The sequence below is a fragment of the Artibeus jamaicensis genome, unplaced genomic scaffold, assembly GCF_021234435.1.
Source record: "Artibeus jamaicensis isolate MK-2021 breed Jamaican fruit bat unplaced genomic scaffold, CSHL_Jam_final contig_391, whole genome shotgun sequence".
NCBI lineage: Eukaryota > Metazoa > Chordata > Mammalia > Chiroptera > Phyllostomidae > Artibeus > Artibeus jamaicensis.
The window spans coordinates 31,975,367-31,998,922 of NW_026521814.1; the positions used below are offsets into that span (position 1 = coordinate 31,975,367).

The 23,556-nt window shown below is 42.5% G+C and overlaps 1 protein-coding gene across 4 annotated transcripts in view; it reads left to right on the forward strand.

The window, feature by feature from the left end:
• The window catches only part of SPATS2L (spermatogenesis associated serine rich 2 like), a 162,708-nt gene that overhangs the window by 50,444 nt on the left and 88,708 nt on the right, over window positions 1-23,556 (forward strand). For 2 of the 4 annotated variants that reach the window (XM_037167533.2, XM_053665106.1), the window contains exon 3: window positions 15,865-15,945. The exons of the other annotated variants lie outside the window; for them this stretch is intronic. In XM_037167533.2, coding sequence (XP_037023428.1) covers window positions 15,878-15,945 — 68 coding nt within the window. In that variant the 5' untranslated portion in view covers window positions 15,865-15,877. The remainder of the gene's footprint in view (window positions 1-15,864; window positions 15,946-23,556) is intronic. 4 annotated transcript variants of the gene reach the window in all.

Genomic DNA, 23,556 nt, shown 5'->3' on the forward strand with positions numbered 1-23,556 from the left:
CGCACAAACACCAGGTTTCCTTTTTTTTCCAAGGCAGAATGCCATTTCTAAATTGCATCTTCCAGCAAAGTTAGTAATACCTTGGACTCATGAAGAGTTAGTTGGCCCATGTTCATGTTTAAGGATTTTACTTTGAGGTTATAGGGTGAGTCCCAAGCTTTTAAATAAGAGCAAAGAAACACCACTCACACTGGGGTTGCTCACAGTGGCAAATCAGGAGAGAGGAAGCTCTCGAGAAATCGGTTAAGGTTGTTCATTTTCCAAATGGTGGGATCATATCGAGGCATATTCGGTTTCTTCTCCTTCTTCCTTTATATATTATTGGGTTAAGGCTTAATCATATTCCTTGTAACTGACTTTTAGTTTCATACTTTCTTCTCTATTATCACCTTAATCACTCTAGTCAAATTCCCCTGGTCTCTGTCCAGACTCTACAGAGTGGCTCCAACCAAATTCAAATACCATTTCATTCAGTTTACATCCCACCCTAGTCTAGTCTCCCTAAAACATTGATATCATTATGGTGTTTACATCGTTAAAATGTTCAATGATTCCATATTTTGTTCTACAGCAAATCAGATCCAGATATCTCAGACTAGATTTTTACGGCTCATAGTAACCTGCCCCCTTCTCTCTTCCCTCCCCTCCAATGACCAACTTTGTTTCCTGCTGCTCGTGTTGGTGCTCAAGTCAGTGCTTGATGAAAGGCAGCCTCTCTCCCATTTCTGTGATCTCTGTTCTTGGAATGAGATATTCCAAGATAAGCCTCACTTGGAATCCCCATCCCTTTTTCCTTCTAGCTCAGTACATACCCATTCACCCACAGCTGGCTCAGTTCTCATCCTCTCTTTCCAGTTCAATTCAACACGTACTTATTGAGTACCTGCCATTAAATTCAAAGTCACCTTGCAGTGTGTGGTGAGTGCAAAACTGTGTGGAATAGGGTCCCTGCTGTAGTGCATGAGTCTGCCGGGATTGTTCCGCACCTGCAGATTCTTCTTTTCTGAATATGTATGGTACTGAAGGTCTAGACCAGTGGATTACAGAGTGGAGTACTCAAATAATCCACTGGGGTGCAGGAGGAATATATTGAAACTCGTGTGTACATTTTTGTAACCTTTTCAAATTTATTTGAGTATTTTTATAAAGTATGTATGAGTACAAAGGTACATCTTCAACATTTGCTAATAAATAAGATACATATATTGAGGGTCCATGTGCAAGAATTTTTACTAATGGAGTGAATGATTGAAAAATACATTGAGCCTCAAATTCCGAACAATTTCACTGGGGCTTTAGGTCAGCAAACTGACCCAGAGAAGTCTATTCGTTCTCTCATTCAAAAGTTGTTTACTAATCCTTTACGGTGTGCCAGGCAGTGTCCAGAGAGAGAGAAGTCAGGCAAGAGGAGATCAAAATGTCAGATTCATTTCTGATAAAAGCTCACTGGAAAATGTGGCTTTAGATCAGAGAGGGCCAGGATGGTTTGCTAGACCTTCACCCCTGCCGTAAACAGACCTAGACACAGACCAAGCAGGAAAATCCAGCCCCTTTTCCTCCTCCCTCCGCCCCTGCCTCCCTCCTACCAACCAGGGCCCTGCACCCAAAGCTTGACCCAGAGCAGGTAAGAAGACAGAAGGATCCTAACGGGAGAGCGGTAAGGGACTGAGTGGGGTGTACTCAGTTTATTCTTCCAAATGTGCCTATGAGATAAGCCACTTTTTCTTGGGAGAAGGAAAGCGGGCAGAAGACGGAGGGAGGCTAACAGTGTAAGACTGTCTGTTTCAAATCTATCTCCTAAAAAAAAAAAAGCACTCTCCTCTTTTACCAAAAGAACAAGCAGGAAAAAAAAAAAAACCCTGTTGACAGGATTTTGAATTGTGTACATAAAAGCCTAAGATGCATCTGTACTTGCATCTTAGTTTGATGCCATTATATGGCTTCGCCCCACAGTTCGTAATCTGATTTCCCAGCACTCCGACGGGACAGAACAGGGGTGTGTGTGTGGGTGTGTCTCAACCCCCTCGGGGTACCTTGTGGACCTCCTGTCCTAGCTCCACCCCGTTAAGCCCGCCTCTTCCTCTCCCCCAACACAGAGTCCCTGCCATTACATTTTACAGTCTCTGGCGCATTAGGAGATGGAAGATATAGGTCAAGGCATGTGCTCATGAGAAACGGAAGCTTGTTCCTTGTCATTCCTTGTAAACAGGAAACAATGTACATCACTCTGGACAGCGAGGGGGTAGAGGGAGATGCATTGGAAGTACATCTGGCCCCTGAGTGAGGGAATGTCCTGAGGCAGAGCTCTGACATGATATTCTGGAAGATTAAAATCTATCCGGCTTTTAAATATCTACAGGGAAAGAGATTTCACGACCTCCCTCAATAACTAATTAAAGTGATTAGACTCAGAGAATACTTTTCTCCAAACTGTCAAGACTTCTTGCTTCAGGTTTTTCTTAGTAGGAGGGACAGTTCACCACCATCTTTTGTCTGGCACGGTGACATTAAACTGACCACTAGAGTTATGACTGCATGAGCTGATGCTATGCCACCGTACACCTACCTTGGTTTACCCTGACTCCTCTTTGTGGCGCCTCTTTGCACCCACTCTGGTTTTCGACAACACACTTTAATTGTGGAAACTCAACAAAAGGACTCCATGGTGGTTTCTGTGTTCTTCCATGTATTTGTTGTAAGTTTTCAGCTTTAAAAAAACTAGAATGCTGATTGGTTTCTTCAGGGTATTAGGGCATTTATACATAGGTCTATAGGATATAGAAATGTTCTTAATCCAAATATATGAATACTGGAAATTTTAGGAAGGTTAATGCAGGAAGTTTTTTGACTAATTATTAGTTTGGATACCGATTTGGCTGCTGTGGTAAAAGCAAAGCAACAATGGCTTAAAAATGTAAAAGTCCATTTCTCCCTGATGAACAGTCTGTCCAGGCTGGTGTGGAAGCTCCACGGTGGTGGGACCAGTCGTTACGGTTTCCTGTGTGAGAGAGCTTGTCCCACTGCCTGGCAAGAAGGAGTACAAGTGTAAGTGGAAGGCACGCCCCTTCTTTTTAAAGGTACAACCAAGAAGTTGTGCATATCACTTCCATTAGTGTCCCGTGGGTCAGAACTTAGCAACATGAACACACTGAGCTGCAAGGGAGGCTGGGAACCATGGCCTTTAGCGCCAACGTAGGACCTCCAAGTTCTCTTACTAAAGGAAGAAACAGAGGATGGATTTAAAGACAACGGTTAACTTTGTCTCTGGTAGAGCCAGCCTGAGAAGCATGTGTTGACCATGAGTTCAGCCAGGGGACTTGTAAGCAGTTCCCAGCAGGGGACTCACGAGAGGCAACCATACATTGATGTTTCTCTCCCTCTCTCCTTCCCTTCCCCTCTAAAAATAAATAAAATAGAAAAGACATAAAGAAGGAGAAACTCTGCGATAGGAGTCCAGACTGCCGGATAAATTTGGTGGCAACCTTGTGCATCTTAGGCCTGTGGTTCAATAATAAGGTGCACCTATCCAGCTACCAGAAAAGACAGTGAAGCGTAACCCCAAGAATGTCTTTTGCGACTGTACACTGAATGAAAATAGATTTTCTAGATGAAGTTTCCAGACCAAATAGGTTCAGAGCAGAACTGAGGTGACAGCGTGGCTCTGTGACTGTAATTTCAGCCCGCAGAAGTCACGCAGCCTCAGCGCCCTCTGATCTCTATCATCCCATTAGTCTAAGGAGAGCGACACTGCTCTGGAAGAGGCAGTAATGTAGATTTCAGGCTTGTGGTGATAAAAAATAAACTTTTTGAACGCTAGCAAGTGAAAATTTGAAGTTTCAAAAAATTGTACTACTGTGCTGCCTTGCAAGATCCACATTGCTTTAAAAATGTTCTAGGAAAATAGCCCTGGAAAAACCCACTTTGCTGATCACAGCGCTGTGTACGCTCCATCCTGGGACCCGTGTGTTTCGTTTGCTTACGTGATTAGAGAGGCGCTTTTTCCTGTTAGTGTCCGCATCCATCTTCCTCAGCCGTACCCTGGTTTTCATCTCCACCTGACAAAAGCAACCTGGATTTTGACAGTCACGCTGATTTTTATCTATTTAAACTGCTAGAAGCAAAATCTGATTTTGTGCCTGGCTTTTGTTATTGAAAAAAGTAATAAAAAAAAAAACCCAAGGCAGAATTAGATCAGGGACATCCATTATTTTAACCAGGAAACCTAAATATTGGATTAAGTATACGGGAGATACAAAAAAAATTGTATTTAAAATTTATTTCTCAGCTGATCATTTATTTCCTATACAAATTTCACATCTCTATTGTCTGTTGTGGAAATAATAATGATGAAAGGTCTCATTTGTTGAGTGTTCAGTGTGAGTCTTCGCTGCACCCATTTCTGTGGACAGAGCTGAAGCATGGATCGGCCCCACCCACACTGGTCGCTGCCACACAGCACAGGAAGGGGAACTGAGAAAGGTAAACAACAGGTTCTGCTCCAGGATGATCATTCGCGTTTGCACAGGGGTATATCGCTCCCAAACCGGTTCTTGGAGATGAAGGAAGTCGGGACCCCGGCAGAAGCCTGGTGACAGTGCTCTGGGACTGTGGAGGAAGGTCAGAGAGCCGCTGCGGTGCTGGCTTTGAAGATGGGGGAGGGGGCACGAGCGGAGGAGTGTGGACCAACTCCAGGGTCTGAAAAAGCCAGGAAACAGGTCCTCCTCCGGAGCTTTCAGAAAGGACCGCAGCCCTGCCACCACCTTGACTCTAGCCCAGTGACATCCACATTGGATGCCTGACCTATGGGGCTGTAAGATAATAGACATGTGTTCTGTGAAGCCACTCAACTTTGCGCTAATTTGTTACAGCAGCCATAGAAAACCGACGCAGGCAGGTTCCTCACCTCTTTCATGAGAAGCATCTAAGATCTGTGTCACAGGTTTTTTTGTGAGCATCAAATAATCTGTGAGGAGGACTTGGCGTAGGGAACCCAGTGACATGTCCTGGACTCGCCGGTGTTCAGATGGGCAAGGTCTGCACCCTTAGAATGTACATTGTCCATATTTAAGTTGCTGAGAGCCTTCTTTCTTCGATTATGCCGGTGACAACGGTCAAGTGTTATGCTGGCCCTGTCACTTTAAGGGGACCATGTAGATTTTTCCTCAATCATGTCCTGATTTTGTATTTCAATTGTGGGAGGTCCCTTTCATGTACCACCAACTCTGAGTTCCTCCCCCAAAGCTGTTCTCCCCTTTTCTGCCCTTATTCCCCCTCTTCTGCTGTGTCTGAAGCAATGCCTGCAGGCCTGGTGGGGTCTGTGGAGGGTGGGGATCCAGCAGGAGCAGAGAGGAGAGAAGGGCCAGCTGCCAACCCCCCCAGCAAGGGAGTGACAGGCATTCCACATTGGAGCCTGAGCCAGCTGGGAAGAATGAGCTCGGTGTGTAGTTCTGTTTATTAACTTAAGCAAAGTGTGTGTGTGTGTGTGTGTGTGTGTGTGTGTTTCTGTTCTTACTTTCTTAAGTGACTGAGAACATTTTCCCCAAAATGAGAATCTTCAGTGTCACATTTGCTGACTCGCTCTATGCAGTCAACACAGTCGAGCCTGGTGGAAATGCAGTGAAAACCACAGACTTTTCTCTTCTTTGTTGAGTCAGTTATTTTCACAGAGAACAGCTTTTGCGGGATCACAGGAAAAGAAACCAACAGAATTGTATTCTACTACCCAAGTGCTGAAACTGTGTGTGTTTACATATGTTATCTTGTAATCCTCACAGCATCGCTGTGAGATAGATATTATTACTGTACTTTCCTGCTGAGGAAGGGAGAGTATCCTCACAATATCACTGTGAAGTAGATTAAGAGGTATTATTACAGGCAAGGGCCCCGGGGCACAGGGAGAGTGGCAGCTGTACTGGGTTGGCCCGGAGTTCCCTGTGACCACTGCCTGGGGCTGCTGTCAGCTGGTTGCCTGGGCAGGACTTTTCAGCGGAGGCCATGTTCCAGAGCCCGATTTTCAGTCCTCGAGGCCCTCACATTGGACTTCTTCTGTGTGCTCAGAGATGCTCAGACTCTACAGTGATATATTCAGCTAACAAGGTTTTTATATGGATGGTGAATAAGTCAGAAAGCTATCTCTTGATTACTAGGGCATTTCTTTCCTCCTACGGACTAGGGCCTCCCCTTTCCAATATCAAGCGCTCAGACTCCCTTCACCCCCCACACCAGTCTGATCCCCACATTGCCTCGACATTCTTTGTGAAATACGCACCTGGCCATTTCACCCCCTGGCTCGTGACCCTTCAAGGACTCCGTGCTACCCCAGGATAAAGTTGAGGGTCTACTACCTGAGACACAGGCCTTTCTCTAGATTCATCTGTCTCTTCATTCAGTTCTAGGGATAGTCAGGCCTGAATCTCTTTTGCATCTGGGCTTTAGCATGTTCTGCAGATACCACGTTATTCCTCTTTCTACCTTCTTCACCCTACCCCATTCCTCTGGTTAAGTCAGGGCTCAGGTTAGATGTAACGTCCATCTGGAAGCTTCCTTTGACCTTCCTAGTCTTGGCTATTTGTTTCCCACCCCCACCCCAAGTCAAAGGGCTCTTGTAAAACTGTACTTCCTCTATAATAGCTTGTGTTGACATGTGCCCTGTTTACTTGCCTGGTAACTCTCACCAGAATCAAAATTCTCTCACGCCAACATCCAGATTTCATTCACAGTTCTACTGAGTATTTGGCACAAATCTGTGTGTATAGGAAATGCGCAAAAAAACTTCTTTTCTTGAATAAATAGAGAAGGAAAGATCTGTGTTCAAGCCCTAGCCCTTTCACTTTCTAGTTGTGTGACTTTTGACAAGTTCCTTATAGGCTTACCACCTCAGTTTCCATGTTTATAAAAGAGAAATTTCATTGAGATGATGCGTTCGTGTTTCCAACATGAACATACCCAAATCCTAATGCCATACACTAGCCATTCAGAAACCATGAATCCAGAACCATGTCTTGTAAATTGTAAGCTGGGAGCACTCTCATGGACTTTACTTCTTGAACATGGATTGGTTATTTCATTCATTGGCTTCTGTACGTTAATGGTCACCAGGCTCACACCTGCTTTTGTGTTGATGTTTCTGTCTTTGACCCAGTGGTTCACATTCTGCAGGGCACTCTGTTTACAGGGTGGCACTCCCAAAGGAGCCTTGTAAGCCTGAGAAAATAGTCACTTCTGTTTATGTCCACTATTTTGTTCTTATGTTTCTTTTTTACCTTGAGGGAGTTAATGAAATCCTTTGTAATACTAAGAATTAAGTGAAGGTAATTAAATAAACTATTAGATCAGAACAGCAGTAGCAAACAAAAAAAAAAGGCAAAATCTGCTGATTGCCCGTGGGCAGCGTGAATGTCAAATGTAAACCACTGCCATAGCGCCCACGTCGTGTCTGCTAGGTGAACTGCGGCGGGAAGGAAGGAATCCGTGGCAAACTGCAAGATTGTATCTAAGCTTCTGTATTTTGGAGGTTGCGCCCTTCTGCCTTTCTAAGGCTTGTTATCCTAGGAATCATAAACTTGACCATGTCTCAGGGACTTCTTGCTAGTGAACCAAATATGTTTAGATATTTCATTAACATATGTAATAATGTGAAGTAGTAATTTACTAAAAGTTTCTAGAGGAGTTACCGATTTTTCCTAAAATTTGCTCTCCACTTCCTGGTAATTGTGACTAATTCAAAATTTAAAGATAGAGTGGAAGTTTTTCAAACATTACTTTTGAACTTTACTGCAAAGTCTTGATCAATAGTATTGAAATGATGTACCTGATGGGCTAAAACATCAGTATTCTAAGTAAACTCACTACGAATAATTTTTATTCTCACTTCTTCATTGAAAGTTTGCTTGCCAATGCCAAATTTATTTCACTTTTGGACAAAACCGTATTTGGCCTAGTTTACAGGTTAATTAACATTAGGGGTTTTTGTCCTCCTCATCATGTTCATGTGTTATTGCTTACTTAGCAATCCATGGTGATCTCTGACCTACTGATTCAGCAAAGCCCTCTTCCAGGTCAGGTGGCCATGACCTTGTGTGGACAGATCATGGTCTGTTAGCAGCACATCAGGAAAACCGCAAAGACAAATGGATTTGTTGTTTCTTTACTAATAAGTTACTCTGAGCTCAAATCACAGCCAATAAAGGTGATTTGATGACTCAAATTCTTTGTACAAAAACCTTGATAAAAATCTATACTTTTCAAGAAAATAAGAGTATTCTTTATTTCATAAGGAAAATAAATTGTGTTTTATCTGGGGACAGGTTTTGCATTTGATTATAGATTACTTAAATTATTTTGCAAAAAGTAGACTAAACAAATTAAGAAAGGAATGCTTATATTTATGTGTCTTAGTATTAAAAATGAATTCCAGTTTTTATTCTACATATGGGTTATATGGGTATAGAAATTAAAGTTCAGATCCTGTTCAGTTGATCAACTGTACATGCTGATAATCAACTGAATAATATTATAAACTTGGCTATGTTCTCTAAAAATATTGATTATTTCCATCATTAAAATCGATGATTCCTAATGGTGGGTGGTAAAGAGTATAGTTTATAAACAATGTAGCACTTGGTCTCATAGCTCTGATTTTTAAAATTACCATATTTAATTCGATATTTAAAAAAACAGGAAAATAAGAAAACTTTTAGTGCCAAAAGATTGAGAAACCCTATTTTAACTAATCTACAGTTTTAAAAAAGGCAGAATTTTTGACAGAGAAGAAACAGAAGGACAGTGAGTTGTTGTCCTGGAACAGGAACCTAGTCATTCCAGGAGAGGCGGAAGTGTGGGCATCCAAAACCCGAGAGAAGACACACACTTGGTGAGGTTAGAAGGAGGAAGAAAAAGATACAGTGCCCAGAAGAATTCCTTGCACATAGTAGGAACTCAATAAATAGTTCGGAGTGAATAAATGAACTTGGACCTTCCAACATACCCAGCATTGATGTGATTTATCTCGGATACAGCATAGCACAGTGACATGAGGTAATTAGTAGGAGTGATGAGAGACTTACGCTACTTGGGCATCTGTTAGAAGTTTGTTACTCATGTTTAAATGAAAAGAAGGTCTCAGATACCAGCTGACCTCACTGACGTTTTCATCTCTTAAGAAGGTAAAGAAAGTGAAGGGAACTGTTATTTTGGATCTAATTTTAACCACAAAGAGATTGGTTAGTGAAACTGAAGTGGAAGGAACATTTATCCATTTATTCAATAAATATTTTTTAATGTCTGCTATGTGTCAAGCACTTGGAAGATTGTGAGGCCGTGTCTTTTTAGCTTTGGGGATAATCGAGGAGCAAATGATGGATATAGCCAGACATGTGTTATAGTCTTTATTCAGAGGAGTAGATGTGATTATACAGTATGAGACTCTAAAAGAAGATGTCTGAAGAAATGAGAAACCCAGCCCTTTAATTCATATTAGGGTCCTTTCTATGGGTCCTTCCCTCCTCAAACCTCCCTTCTCAAATCTAGTATCCTATTGGATCATAATTGCCTTTGTACTCATCTCTATAGTGAAACGTGAAGCTTCTAGGAGTCAGGGCTGCATCGATCATGTTTTATCTTTTTATCCCAGCAAATAGGACAGTACTCAGCACATAGCTGATACACACAATAAATCACCCACACAGGTACCAAGTCCAGCATCTCCCAATTTTTTGAATGATTAGAGTTAGAGGTTTGAAAGTTCTAAAAAATGAGGAAGAGAGAGGGTTGTGGCTACAAAGGGCATGTTCAGATTAACTGAAAATATAATATAAAAGATCATTTAAAGAAGAATGCAAGGAGGGGTACATAACCAAGGACAGATACCAAAGAAAGAGATACTTCCATTACATGTCAGAAAGCCTAGAGTCCAGAGTGAGCTGAAGTATGTAAAAAATGCTGAAAACAACAAAAAGAGACCTAGGAGCTGGCAAGGAACAGTCCTTCAGAAAATGAAATTCTGCGTGAGTGAATATGCCAGACATAGAAAACTGGAAAGCTTGTGAAGTCAAGTCTATTTGTCCCATTTTTGGTAATGACATAATTATAATTTTTGTCAAGACTGAAATACTGTTTTTATCATTTTTTTACTGTAGAGTTTTATTTCACTTTTGTAGAAAATGAAAAACCAGAAAGGAATAGGACCTCTGATGGTAAAAACAAAGGGCTATTCATCTCTTCTTATTCTTGCCTTATAATCAAGCATCATGATTTCCCGTGTGGAAAGGGTGGAAGACAGTGTGACTGTGAGGGAATGGAGGCCCACGGAGGCAGGACCCTGGATCCTTCGCCCTCTGTCATGGGTCGGGGTCTCCTGGCCCAGCTTGTAGCTGCAGGCCTGAGAACCCCACACCTGAAACTCTCCCACTTCAGCCAGCCCCTGGCGATTGCAGCAAATGGAAACCACCCCCCCAAACTTGGAGACTGACAAAAAGAAAAAGACATACAATCCCAGTAACATTCTAGAATTTATTCTGAAACTTTGAGGACACTTTCGGGGGGAAAGTGGTGATCATGAGGCACCAAGAAGTCAAGCAGGACTAAGTGATTTTCCTGTTCAGTAGAGTAACTGGAATACAAGATGAAGAAAACGTGGTAGAGACGATGTATATGAATTTCATCACAGCAGTTTTCACAGAATCTCAAGATTTCATTGCAGATTTCGTGGAGAAATAGGAACTGAATAACAGAAGAGTTAAGTGGATTCACAACTAGGTTTGCATAACCAAACCCAAACAGAGGACTAAAGAATGGGTCCATGAGACCACAGGGCATGGTCTGTAGACTTCTACTTGTGTTTTATCCCAGATATGTCTTTATCAACGACTCAAATGATTATGAATTTGATGAAAACAGTAGAAATAGCAGACCTATGTTGAATTCTTATGTGTCCAACACTCTTCTATTACTCCATATATATTTAATTCTCATGGCAATTCTGTGCAGTTGACACTTTTATCTCCACTTTATAAATGAGTAAACTACAGCACAGAGAGTTTAAGTAATTTCTTCAAGGTCACATAGTTTTTAAGTGGCAGAGCTGATTTTCAAGCTCAGATTGTTCACTTGATGGCATAAATTATATCAATTTGTGAATGACCAAAGTGAAATGTACAGCTAAAGTGAAAAGTTATACATTTGATATTAAGAGAATTCTAATAGCCTGGAAAATTGGCCAAATTAATTTGAACCAGATATAAACTCATGTACTTAAGTTCCAAAAAATCAACTGTAAAAGTGAAAATTGGGGAAGTGGGACTTACTAATAAATCAAATGAGGAGGTCTTGAGGGTTTTATTTAATATGGGTTCATTATGACCAATGTATAATGTAATCTCATCAACAAAATGCATTCTTAGACTGCATTAAAAAAAGGATAAAGCTATATGATACACGTGTACACTACATACATATACGTGGACATAGATAGGATGAGAAGACTCAATACTGTCACATGAGGAATGAATGAACTCTCAAAAATAAAGTTCTAAAGGTCTGACAATACAAAATATCTTATCCACAAAATAATTTGTGTATCTGTGAGCCATTTCCCACTCTAACATATGTTTTCTGGTGAACGATTCTGTGCTAGAATAAAGAAAGCATGGTTAGGACAAATCTGTTTTGCAAGAGCAGTTAGGTTCATGGAGTGTCTGAGGCAGAAGCAGGAGCATTGCATGGAAGTTACAGGCTAGCGATTGACTCCGTTTTATTGAAGAATTTATTCTTGTGAGAAGAAGCCACATGAGGAGGCATTGAGTCTCTCATGGTGTTTGTTTGAACCACGGCCACTTAGTGATGTAGCAAAGGATATTCACTTATAGGTCAGGAAGATGAAAGACCTCTGAGTCCTTTTGTAACTTCCAAAGAGTGGAAAATTATTAGACTCTGTCTGTGAAACAGGTTGTGGGGGCGACTTTCCTTGCAAGTCCCCCCATGTGCCACTGATGAGAGTAAATATGACTGAGGCATGATGTGATCTGCTTAGGGAGGAGAAGTGGCCATTTTCCCAGAGGAAAAAGGCCATGAACAGTGGCCAGTTTCTCAGGGGAAAAAGGCCTCGAGACCCCTCCTCTGGGGCTTTTATTGGGTTGTAATACACAGGAACACAGGGCAGCAAGGATCAAACAGTAGATAACATTTCAAAGAAATCCGAGGGCTTCAGAGTCTGTCAGGAACAGAGTTTTAGTGTTTCCTGCTCAAACCCTTAACATATGAATGAAAGCACTCTTAGCAGAGCAGATTTCACAGGTTTATCAGGAAGTCTGTGTGATGTCAGATTGTTCCCTAGGACATGCTCTAGCAAGGCAAGGAGCTGCACCTCTCCCCAACAGGTATTCAGGCTTAAGGGGATTAGAGCCAGGAAGCGCTTCTCCCAGAGAACATGGGGACTCGGGCTATGTCAAAGCCGGGAGGCAAGAGTCTATTGCTCTTTGTTGCAGCCCCCACCCCAGTCCTTCTATGAAGGCCTCCCAGGTGATCGAGCCTGGCTTAGGTTGCCCCCTGCTGTGAGGGGTCTTACCTGTCATTGACTTCCAACCAAGCTTTGGGGGCAGAGAGAGGAAACTGAGGCAGTGTTTGCTACCAGAGACAAGCTTTTTCTCCTGCAGCTCACAGACCCAAAGGTCACCCCTCACCCTTAGCCACAAGGGGTTGAGATACAATTCCTAGAACCAGGCAGAGCGGTCTACAACAAGTAATAAGGGATGGATGTTGAGTTGTGTTGAAGCTGCTCCAGCCTGCAGGACTGTGGGTAAGGTGAGACCTGGAGATGCTTTCCAGGGGCGTTAGATTTAGTTATGAACCAAGTCAACAAAAATCTAAGTTAAAAGATGTTAGTTTGTGTCTTCCTGGCAACAGTTTCATTAGATTTTTGCCTCAAACGATAAGCTGCAACAAAACCATCTAGTAGGAGGCCATCTTGGCCCTGCCTGCCAGCAGGCTCTTCCACAACAATCTCAGATTCCTCATCACAAAAAGCCCAAAGGAAATACTGCTGGGAGTGTGCCAAGTACCAGCTCGACCCAGCTTGGTTTCAGTTTCCATTTCAAACTTTCAGACAATACATGACTAAGACAGAATGAGAGCACTCTAGATGCTTCCTGGGAAACTTAAGTACTGAGGAAAAACTATACACTACATTGTCTTCCCTTTTGGAATCCTGGAGTTGTGAGGGGCTCAGAAGTCCCCCATCTGCATGAACTGCAAGTGAATGCCCTCTCCAGCATCCCCTTAAGTGGTCATCCAGCCTCTGCTTGAACAAATTCTGTGATAGGAGACTCACTACCTCCTAAGACAGCTCCCGCCTTTTAAAGGCATCAGAGGTAACAAGAAGAAAGGGAAGGGAACATGAGATAGCAGACGAAAGAAAGGATGAGCAAGAATATGGAAAATGGTCTGAGAAAGTGTGTTCCCTGGTGACTGTCCTCACTGAGAAGTGGAGAGGAAAATTTAAAACACTCACATAACACTATTCTTCTTCCCATTGATAATTTTCCTGTTCCTTATGGCTCTTTGCCAAGCCATCTTTACAGTTCTAATTCTTGTGAATGCTAAGATTTCTCAATGGGAATGAACCCACTAAATCGTTTTTACACAATTCCCTTTATTTGCATTGAACCACAACAGTGGCAGCAGACTAATGGAATAAGCACAAGCATGGGAGTCAGTTCAGAGGTCTGAGCCCCACCTTGCTGTTGACTGGCTCTGGAACCATCTATAAAACAGGGATAGGAATGTCTACCTGCACGGAGCATCATGAGGACTCAGTGAAACAAACAGAGATAAAATCATCCAGCACTTTATCTGGATGCTGAGGGGGATTTTGTTATGTTTACTCTTGTATCCCCCAAACCTAGGACAGAGGAGATGCTCTGTACACTTTGCTAAATTAACACTGAATGAATGAATGAGTGAGTGAATGAATGAATAGGCTCAGTACACGATAGCTCTAGCTGAAGTGATGGCATTATAATCAGACATGAGAGTTGTTGTAAAGCAAGAGGCTGATTATTCAGAGGTTTGAAGAAGGAGAATACTTTGTTGTAGCTATATTCCCCCCCCCCCATCGTGTAGCATAGCTTCAGTATTTTGGAAAAGCTAAACTAAAATTGTAACTGTTTTGTAGTCTTTCCTCAGTTCTTACCCTATATTTTCCATGAGATATCTAGAATGGTCTCATTTTGTCTAGTCATATTATTTGAAGGCTTGAAATGAGAAATGAAACCAAGTCTGGCTGATAGTCATTCAGAAGTAGACTTTTTAAAAGTAGATTATTTTTTCAAAGACATATACTTCCTCATTTTTTAAGCATTTAGTAAAACAATAAGAGTGTCTTTTCAGTTCCTGGTTATGTCTATTTCAAGACTGAGTTTTGTAATTTCAAGTGCCCCAGATGTAACACCGGGGTAAAAATAAAACCAAATGAAATCTTTAATGTAACATGTGAGTTGCTTTCCTAGAGCTAAGTGAAACTCAGCTGCGTAGTTTTATTTGTTTTGGAGCCTTTGGTATTAGTCAGATGGTAGGGCGTATTTGCAAAACTAAAAGGACAAAGAATCAAGTTGCATCAAGTTGAAATGGTTAAAAAATACAGCATTTCAAGAATAACAGAGAAAATAAGGTCTAGTTTCAGAACCTTATAAGCAGCAATGACAGTGAGGTGAGACAAAGAATTAGGGTGGGAAGGGGGTGAGAAGAACTCTCCCATTTGCTAAAAGGAAAATGAAACAGAGCTGTTATCTCTTTGCTTCATTACAAACAGGACAAGCATATAATTGAAACAACACCACATAACACTTTTTTACATACTATCTTCTGATGTCATCTAATTGCTTACTGCCTGCTAATCTTATCTCCCATCAATCTTAAAATTATACTGCATTACAATTAGCTAAGCCACTGCATGTAGCCAAGATGCATAGTGGACTCCCAGTAATATTTGTTGACTGACTTGTGCACAATGCTAGTAGGTTTTCTTTCTGGTCTCACACGTGACTTGTTTGTTCCTGCCAGAGAGGTTTCGGTTTTGCCCTTCCTCTTACCTGAAATGCCATTCGCATCATTGCCAGCACTGCCTCCGAGCAGTGGAAAAGAGCACCTCCTCTCAGAACCCCACTGAGATTAAACGCACCCGAACCAAAGCCATCTCACCCCTAGAAGCTCCTTTTGTAAACATGGTTGTAGTCATTTCATAATGGTTTGTTTAAGATTCTGTCATTGGCATTCTGTTTCTCTTGGCTCTGACATACCCCGTGCCCACAAGCTACACCATCAAGAATAGGCATATATACAATGGAATGTTACTCAGCCATGAAAAAGAATGAAATCTGACCATTTGGGACGACATGGATGGACCTAGAGGGTATTGTGCTAAGTGAAATAAGCCAGACAGAGAAAGACAAATACTATATAATTTCACTTACATGTGGATAGCACAAAAAAGAATGGACAAACAAGATGGAAACAAGCTCATGGATGGATACAGAGAACATTTTGATGGTTGCCAGATGGGAGAGCGGTTGGATGGCTGGGTAAAAAAAAGGGAGGGATTAAGAAGTACAAGTTGCCAGTTAAAAAAACAATGATGCGGATGTGAAGTATAGCCCAGGAAATGTAGTCAGTGCTACTGTAATCACTACACCTGATGTCAGGTTCTAGACTTATCACGAGGATCACTTCTTAAGCTATGTAAATGTCTAATCGCTATGTTGTACACCTGAAACTAACATAATATTGTATGTCGACTCTAACTGACGTTTTAAAAAAGACTATTTTAAAATAAATTGTGAAAAGAGAGTAGGCATTCAGTCTTATTTCCCACAGGGACACATACACGATGCCCTTCCACATGCAGAATCCAGCCTGTGAGGAGCACACGCACTCAAAGACACACTCCACAGCTGGGTAAGGAAATGTTTAGCATTAGTGAAAAAAATCAGGCAGTGGGGCTGGCTTGCCTCTGTCGATCTGCCAAAAATGGGTATAAATGGAATCAAGGCTGTGAGAGATGGATCTCTCACATCAAATGAGTGGTCGAAACCTAATACATTTATACCTCAGAATTGCTTTAAGGTAGATTGGATGACTAACAGAAAGTCTTCCAAAGGGAAATAACATATGGTATTATATCTATTTGAGAGGCCTATACAATATTTGAGCTACTGTACAAAAGTAGTTTTGATTTATTCAATCTTTAGAAAAATTAGTTGGAAGAGATTAAACTACATACTGCTAAAGCTTATAGGCCATCGCAAGCACTGGATACTTTCCAAACCTTCCGCAGTGTGAGCTGAGCCCTATGGCAGGTTGGAGCTCAGGTTAGAGAGGCCGAGGTGTCTGTTCCTGAGCCTTTTGTACTGGAAACTAAAGGGGTGAGCAGCCAGGCCATGTGAAGGTTGACTAAAGAACCCACAGCACGCATGTGTTATCAACAGCAAACAAGACCCGTATCTACTGGTGCAGTTACAGGGGTATACAGAGTTGAGCTTAGCAGTTAAATGTGTTTACTGTTGGGTTGGAAACCAGTTATTTCTTTGTGTTCTCATAATGTATAACAAAGTAAAATTTTAGTCTTTCTATTTTGAACAGAGCATAGGCTATTATTCCCAATACGACACTCTGCAATAAGAAGAAATAAAATAAGTAGAAGATGTTGAGGGAGTTACCTGGTTAAAGGTATGGGCTGCATGGGGTCCAACGCAGGGAGAGGAGGAGGCCTTGGGGACTCGTGGTTAGGCCTGGACTCTGAAAGCATCATGGAGCTGGCGAGGTGGAGGAGGAGGGTGGGGGTGGACCGAAGGGTGTGTAAAGAGATGTGGCTAGAACAGCATTTCACAATGCTGGTTTTAACAGTAGTATTTAAAATGATAACCCAGTCCTAGGTGTCAAAAACTGGAGAAGTGAGAGGACACTTACTCCTCTTTTTCCATAGGTCTTTATTGAACAGGTAACTGTCAAAGGCATTCTACTAGGTACTTTGGAAAAGTGAAAGGAGAAGTGGAATTTATCAGAGATAGGCTTTTTAAAAGAAAGAAATTATTTTTGTAATTCACTGAATCTATTAATATCTTGTATGTTTGAAGCCTTTTTAAAGTATTTATTAATTTTCCTAAAACATCATATTTCAGGTGAAAAAATATTGTTTTTTGTTATAGTTATAAATTGAAATAAAATTCACTAGAATAATAAATATGACCTCTAGAATTTTGAACATGTCATAAAATGGTCAAGATGAGTTTTTATGATCTGTGACTGCACTAGAATAAACTCAAGGACATTAAAATCATATCAAGTCTCTCTTTTACCCATCTTGATACAATTACCTGAAATCAGAATGTGTGAAAAGAGATTTAGTAATTTTTACGTTGTTCTCTTAGTAGCTCTAAGATTTTATTTGAACTGTGCTCTTTCTATGTTGTAATTGCTTACTGTCCTCAAAAGACAAGTACCTTAGCTATGAATTTGGTTGCTAGGGAGGGCGCAGATGACATCTGGTAGCCACAAGGCAGGAGCCCGTAACCTGGCATGGGCTTCAGAGCCCTTCTGCAGGGAAGACATACTGTAGTTTTGCATTTACTTTTGCTTGTGCCTCAGCTGTAAGAGTACGGAAAACAAATAACCCTCTGAGCATGGAGCCCTAAGAGTTTATATCCCTCCTCGCCGTGCCGCAGTCAGGCCTCCACCAGTGGTGAGGAGGGAAGAGGATAGCTCTCTGAGCGTAGTTTGTGGTCAGGAGGTTGCGTTTCAAGGGCTGCCTCCATCACTGCCTGGATGCATGACCATAACCCCTCAAGGCTCTGTTTCCCATGTGCAGAAAGAGCAGAATGGGCAAAGCAACCACGGCGTAGGCCAGGGAGGAATCGAAGGAGCACTTACATACATTTATTCATAGCACTTGCAGCGTGTCAAGCACTGTTTTCATCACTTTACAAATGTGAGCTCGTTTTATCCTCGTTACCACCCTATGCGATAGTTAACTATTATGATTCTGATGTTACTGATGAGGAAATGAAGGCATGGAGGGGTTGAGTAACTTGCTCAAATCCCAAAACTAGTCGGAGGCCAAGTTTGGGATTCAAATTCGGCAAACTGTAATTACTTATATTTCTCTATCATATAAGATAAGGACAAATCTAAATAGCAGAAAATAGGCAGCGATTCCTCTTTGCCATCATTTAAGGGCCCAAGATACTACAGTTGTTGACAGAGGTGCCTTAATTAAAACAGACGCTACAGGGACTTCCTGGCTGGCTTTGCCTGTGGGTGGTTAACGAGATGGAGACCAAGAGAGGCCTAACCCTACAGAGAAATACCACCCAAGAACATGTTGAACCGACATGTTAGCTGTTAAAACATCAAACCAGAAAACGGGTGACAAGTATAGGACTGACTGGCTTGAAGGTGAAGCAGGCCCAACAGGTAAGAAAGACTTCTCCATCTTGACTCCCAACAGTTACCCCTCCCCCATGCTCCTCCAACTAGCTGTTCGCTAATAGAGACTGAACATTCACCATGAGAACTTCATTCCTTTGGGTGACAGCATGACCCCTAACAAAATGTCTGTACCACCCAGACATGGCAGTACATTATTCCTTAAATGCAACATTGGCCAGCAGATACTTCCAGTTAGGTCCAGGACCAGGAACACGTTTTAAAAGGGGGAGGAGCCTCAGGGTGCAGTGCTCAGAATGTTTGCTAATTGATTGGTTTGCCTGCATTGGTGTCACCGGAAGATGAGAAGCCCTTAGCTAAGATCATATTCAGAAACTGACCTTTGAAGCAGTGACTACAGCCCCAGCCTGCACCATCTCAGCCTCTGGAGCAGTGTACAGGTTGCCAATTCAGTCTTAAAGCTCTGGCCTTCCCAAGATAAGAAGAGTGAAGAACTGGGCATTCACCAGCGGGCTTGGAGACAAGAACTCTAGGCAGGTTTACACAAAGGGAGCAAGCAGTTTCCCTGAAGGTGAGTCTCTCCGAGCCTCAGGTGCCTAAGGCCTTGAGCTGGTTTCTCTGCCACACCCAGCATCCTGCTTCCTACCCAGGTGCTGGCTCTGTCTGCGTCACTTTTGAAATAACTTATTGGTCACAGTAAAAGCAAGTTAATAAATGGGGCCAGTTGAGGAACAGGGCTCATTTGCCTACTGAGAAAGCCAATAGTCGGGCCATGCACTGAAATTCCTAATTTGGAACACCAGGAACTTAAAAAATGAGTTGAGGATGATTTTGTTGGAAAACCTTAGAAGGCACAGTAATGGGTTGGGGAAGAGGCATACGGGAGGTGGCGGGGAGGGGGGGCCCAGGGGCAGGGGGCTGGCTGCCAGGGAGCTCTCTGCTGCTGGATGCCAAGGCTCTGCCTTGTTCCCTAGTATTTCTTTCATCGTGTGAATTAGTACATCATATACTGTTTGTATTCAGCCTGTGCCAGTGACATTTCAAGGAAGTAGGAAGAACCTGACTTTCTCTGCTACTTTGAGAACATCATTAAATGTTTACTAAGAGAGTTCCGGCTTAATGAACTAGGAACGTTGTGAGTTTGTTGGAACAGAGGGTTTTGAAGCCAGAATATGCTCTGCAGAGATGATGGCTTCCTCCACCACGTGTTTATCCCATGACAAATGAGCGCCCAGAGTTGGCTCTGAATGCATAGCTCTTGTTTGCCAGATTTTCTCAGGATTTCTCTTTGCCAGTCTAGAGATTTATTACAGAACCATAGTGCGTGTTTTCTTTGGAGATGAATATGCAGTGTTTTCCCTTGAAAGATGCTGGAAAAAGTTTTCAAAATCATGCAGCCTCTACCCACGTCCCCCACCCGCTACCTGTGAAACTGCCTCTAACCCTCGGTTATACCTGGTCTCTGCAATGATGAGACCTTCAAGCTGGGGAGGTCACAGCCTCCATGTTGCTGTGACCAGAACCCGGAGCTAGGTCAATTCCAGCTCTAATTTCCTGAGTCTTTTTTGTGTGTTTATGTACACATCTGTCTCTGTCCAATGGTATAGCTCCTTTGGGGGCAAGAGCTCTGGAGCTGGGAGGTCCAGTTCTCAGCTCAGTATCTTTCTAGCTGTGTGACTTGAGTAAGTACTTAGCACTCTGGGGTAACATATTCCATGGGGTTATTAGGAGAATTAAATGAGTTAGTATGTGAAAAGTGCTTAGAGTAGTGCTGGGTGTTCAGTTCAAAAAGTGTTACTTTGTGAGCATTGCCATAATTCCCCATAGACCCTGGCACGTTGTAGTGTTCAGTAAATGTATGTCAGATAATAGGGAAAAAAAACAGGGCCCTTTCGGTAGGAATTGCCCATAGCTAGTTGGAGAGCTGGGGGAAGGGAAAGAAGAAAGGGGAATGCATATTTCTTTTTCAACATTTGGAGCGTTTGTAGTGAGGTGCTTGTGCACTGGGGTGTGAAGGAGGACTGTGCTCGGTCTTTTGTCTGAACCCCTCAGGGATTTGGGATTTCCTCAGCAGGCAAAGGGATCTACTGGGAGAGAGACCGTTATGGTATGCTTGGAGAGGGTGGGGTTTATTCTCCTGAATCTCCTAACATTGGCCACTTCCCCTTTTCTCTTTTCATTGGCCACATCTCTGAGGATGGGCATGTTTTAAAGATGTGAGTTGACATCACAGCATCTTGAAAGGATTGGCCATAATTAAATTGCTGATACAAGAGGGAACTTGCACGGGCCCGGATCACCCACATCTCTATGGAAACACATGTTTGCTTGAAAACCCAGCCACCAGAAGCAGAGCTTCCCAGGAGCCAGCGTTGGGTCACTTGAGAAAAAAAAGGCATTTATTTATATTCTCAACCCGTCAGAGACCTATGAAATGAAATAATTTCAAATTAAATAGAAAAACCATGCCATAGATGAATGCTAATAGAGCCTGCGTGTGTCCTCCCCTGCGGCTTGCAGTGCCTGAGATCCACTGCATTTATTGTAGCCGTCCTTTGCTCTTTTGCTCCCATTTACATTCTGCTGCCATGGGGAGGTGGTTTGGCACTTTATGCAAAAATGGTTAATCTTCATTCACACGCACTTGCCAGCGCCAAAATGGAAAATTCAAAGCAGGCCTGCCATCCAGCGTGCTTTGTGCTGTTCTCGCCTCACTGTGTGTGCGGCATACACAAGGGCATGCGGTTCCGATGGCTCTGCCTCCGACACGCACTCGGGCGTGTTGAGTGAAGACTTGCTCTCACAAAGGTCTGAAACTCACATCAGCACATCTTGCCCTAGATGTGCTCAAGTGATATTCTTAGTGATTGGGAGCTTTTATCTGCCTCCGGAAGCAGGCCTTTTCAAATAAGTATTGACTGTTAATGACCTGTTTAAATAAAACATTCAATTTTCTTTCTTCCCACGACAAAGGACTTAGTAGCGATGACATTTCTAAACCAAAGGCTAACCCTGCTTTTCTAAAGAGGCAGAGCCAGGGCTTTTAAATGTGAAATTTTTGTCTGACATTTGCCCTTAAAATGCTTCCCAGTGAAGTTGTTCTAACAGAGGGTTTGGTACATTGAAGTGTCTTTGAATAAATAAGCAGCCTTGAGGCTTTTTTTTCCCCTTCAAACTAAACAAAAAAGCCTAGGTAAATATCTCTATATGAAAATCATATCTCAGTCATCATTCCGTGTTTCATTGTTTGTGTGTCCTCATTCTTAATAATTGAAGCAACTTCCCTCTGAGGAACAAGTCATGCTCAGGAACTTTTATTAAACTGTGGGAGTTAAAGCACAGAAGAAAGAGCTAAAGTGCTTGGAATATAAGAGACCTCAGTAATTTCAAGACCAGATAAGGAATGATGGCAAAGGAATTGAGGGAAAGGGAAGAGGGTACAAAGCAGGGGGGAGGTTAGGCAATGGAAAAGCTAAACAGCGGAAAACCTGCAGAATGTTACATTCAAACAAAGTCCCGATTTTATAGGAGAACACTCTCTTTTCAGCTGGAATGATTGTTCTAGGTGACTGAACACTTAGTCCTTGACTAGTTTAAAGGTGATTTTACAGATGTCAAGGTAAGAAACCGACAGACCTGAAGAGTCTTGGTATGAGTTTATCTGAGCCAAACTGACTTACAATTGCCAGGAGGCAAAATCTCAAGGGACTGAGATCATGCTCCAGAGAATGGCTGTCTTACAGCTTCCTCTACACGTTGGAACCAGCGGAGGAGACTTAGGAGGGTCACCTGATGTGGTCGATTAGGGAGAAAACAAACAGGGAAGTCTCTGAGATTGGATGGAAGAGCCAAATAGAGAGACACATATTTCTTTTACATTGGTGGGTACAGAATAGTTAACAATTAACATTTACAGCACTTAGCTCAGGTCCCAGGCTCTGGATATAGTGGGTGTGCCCTGAGGGGTCTGGAAAAGGAGATTACTTTGCCATTCCAGAGGTGATGTTATCTTAGATGCAAAAAGACAATAGACAGGCTCACTTAATGTAAAAACTGACCTTTGTCAAGGAAGCTGCAGGCCTAGGACGTGACTACCCAACATGTCTTGCTTTTCGTTAGGAATTTGTATGTTCAGACCATCCTGCGTGGTTACTTCCTGCCTCTGAGTTTGTAGGGCCCACCATGCAGACCCCCCCCTGAACTGGTCAGTTTTACCACATGGCCCCTTCTTCAGCCACACAGGGAAATAGCCTAGTACATTGGGAGACAATGCCCCCAATCCTTTTACTTTTTTTTTAAGTTGACTTTTCAGCTTTCTTCTTCTACCCTAGTTGCTAAACATCACTCCCAGGGCCCTTACAGACTTGTAGTACCTGGAAGCTGAAAAGGACCACAGCGGTCATGTACTCTGAAGGGCAGAGGACATGCCACTCTGCAACAGGAGTGGAAGAGGTCAGGATGTGCTAGCCCAAATGTGCCGTTTTGACAGATGTATTATTGTGAGCGGAAGGCATTTGAGAAACAGCAGACGCCGAGGGGAGCTTTCCCTGAACTCCCTGACCGTCCTAAGACAGATTCTCCAAAAGGAACTTAATTGTCATAAATCCCCTCCCCGGAGTTTCACCAACCAACAAGGACTGACTCTTGTCACAGGAAGGGAGATAGAAGTTGATGCTACAACCAGACACACTTTGTTTACGAACCTCATACCTCCCATCTATTCCCCTAAGGACACATTCATGTTTCCAAAAAATCGTGTCTCTCCCCTAAGGGACTGACACTCCACCCTCTTTCCCTATTGATACGGTATTTAATCCTGACTTTTGAGACATCTCAGGAGTTCCTTGTTTTTCTGGAATATCTCCCATGTATACATAAGGTATACATGTCAATAAAGTTGTTTGGATTTTTTTCCTTGTTAATCTGTCTTTTGTTACAGGGATCTCAGCTAAGAACGTGGAAGGGTAGAAGTAAAATTATTTATCTGCCCCTACAACTGCAACCTTTTATTCCACCACTGGAGACCTGAGGGGGCCTTCATGCTACACTATGACAATCTAGAACCTCGACTCAAATGCCGGTCAGATCTAATGGCGCCCCACACAGGCAGATGCGCAGGCTCAG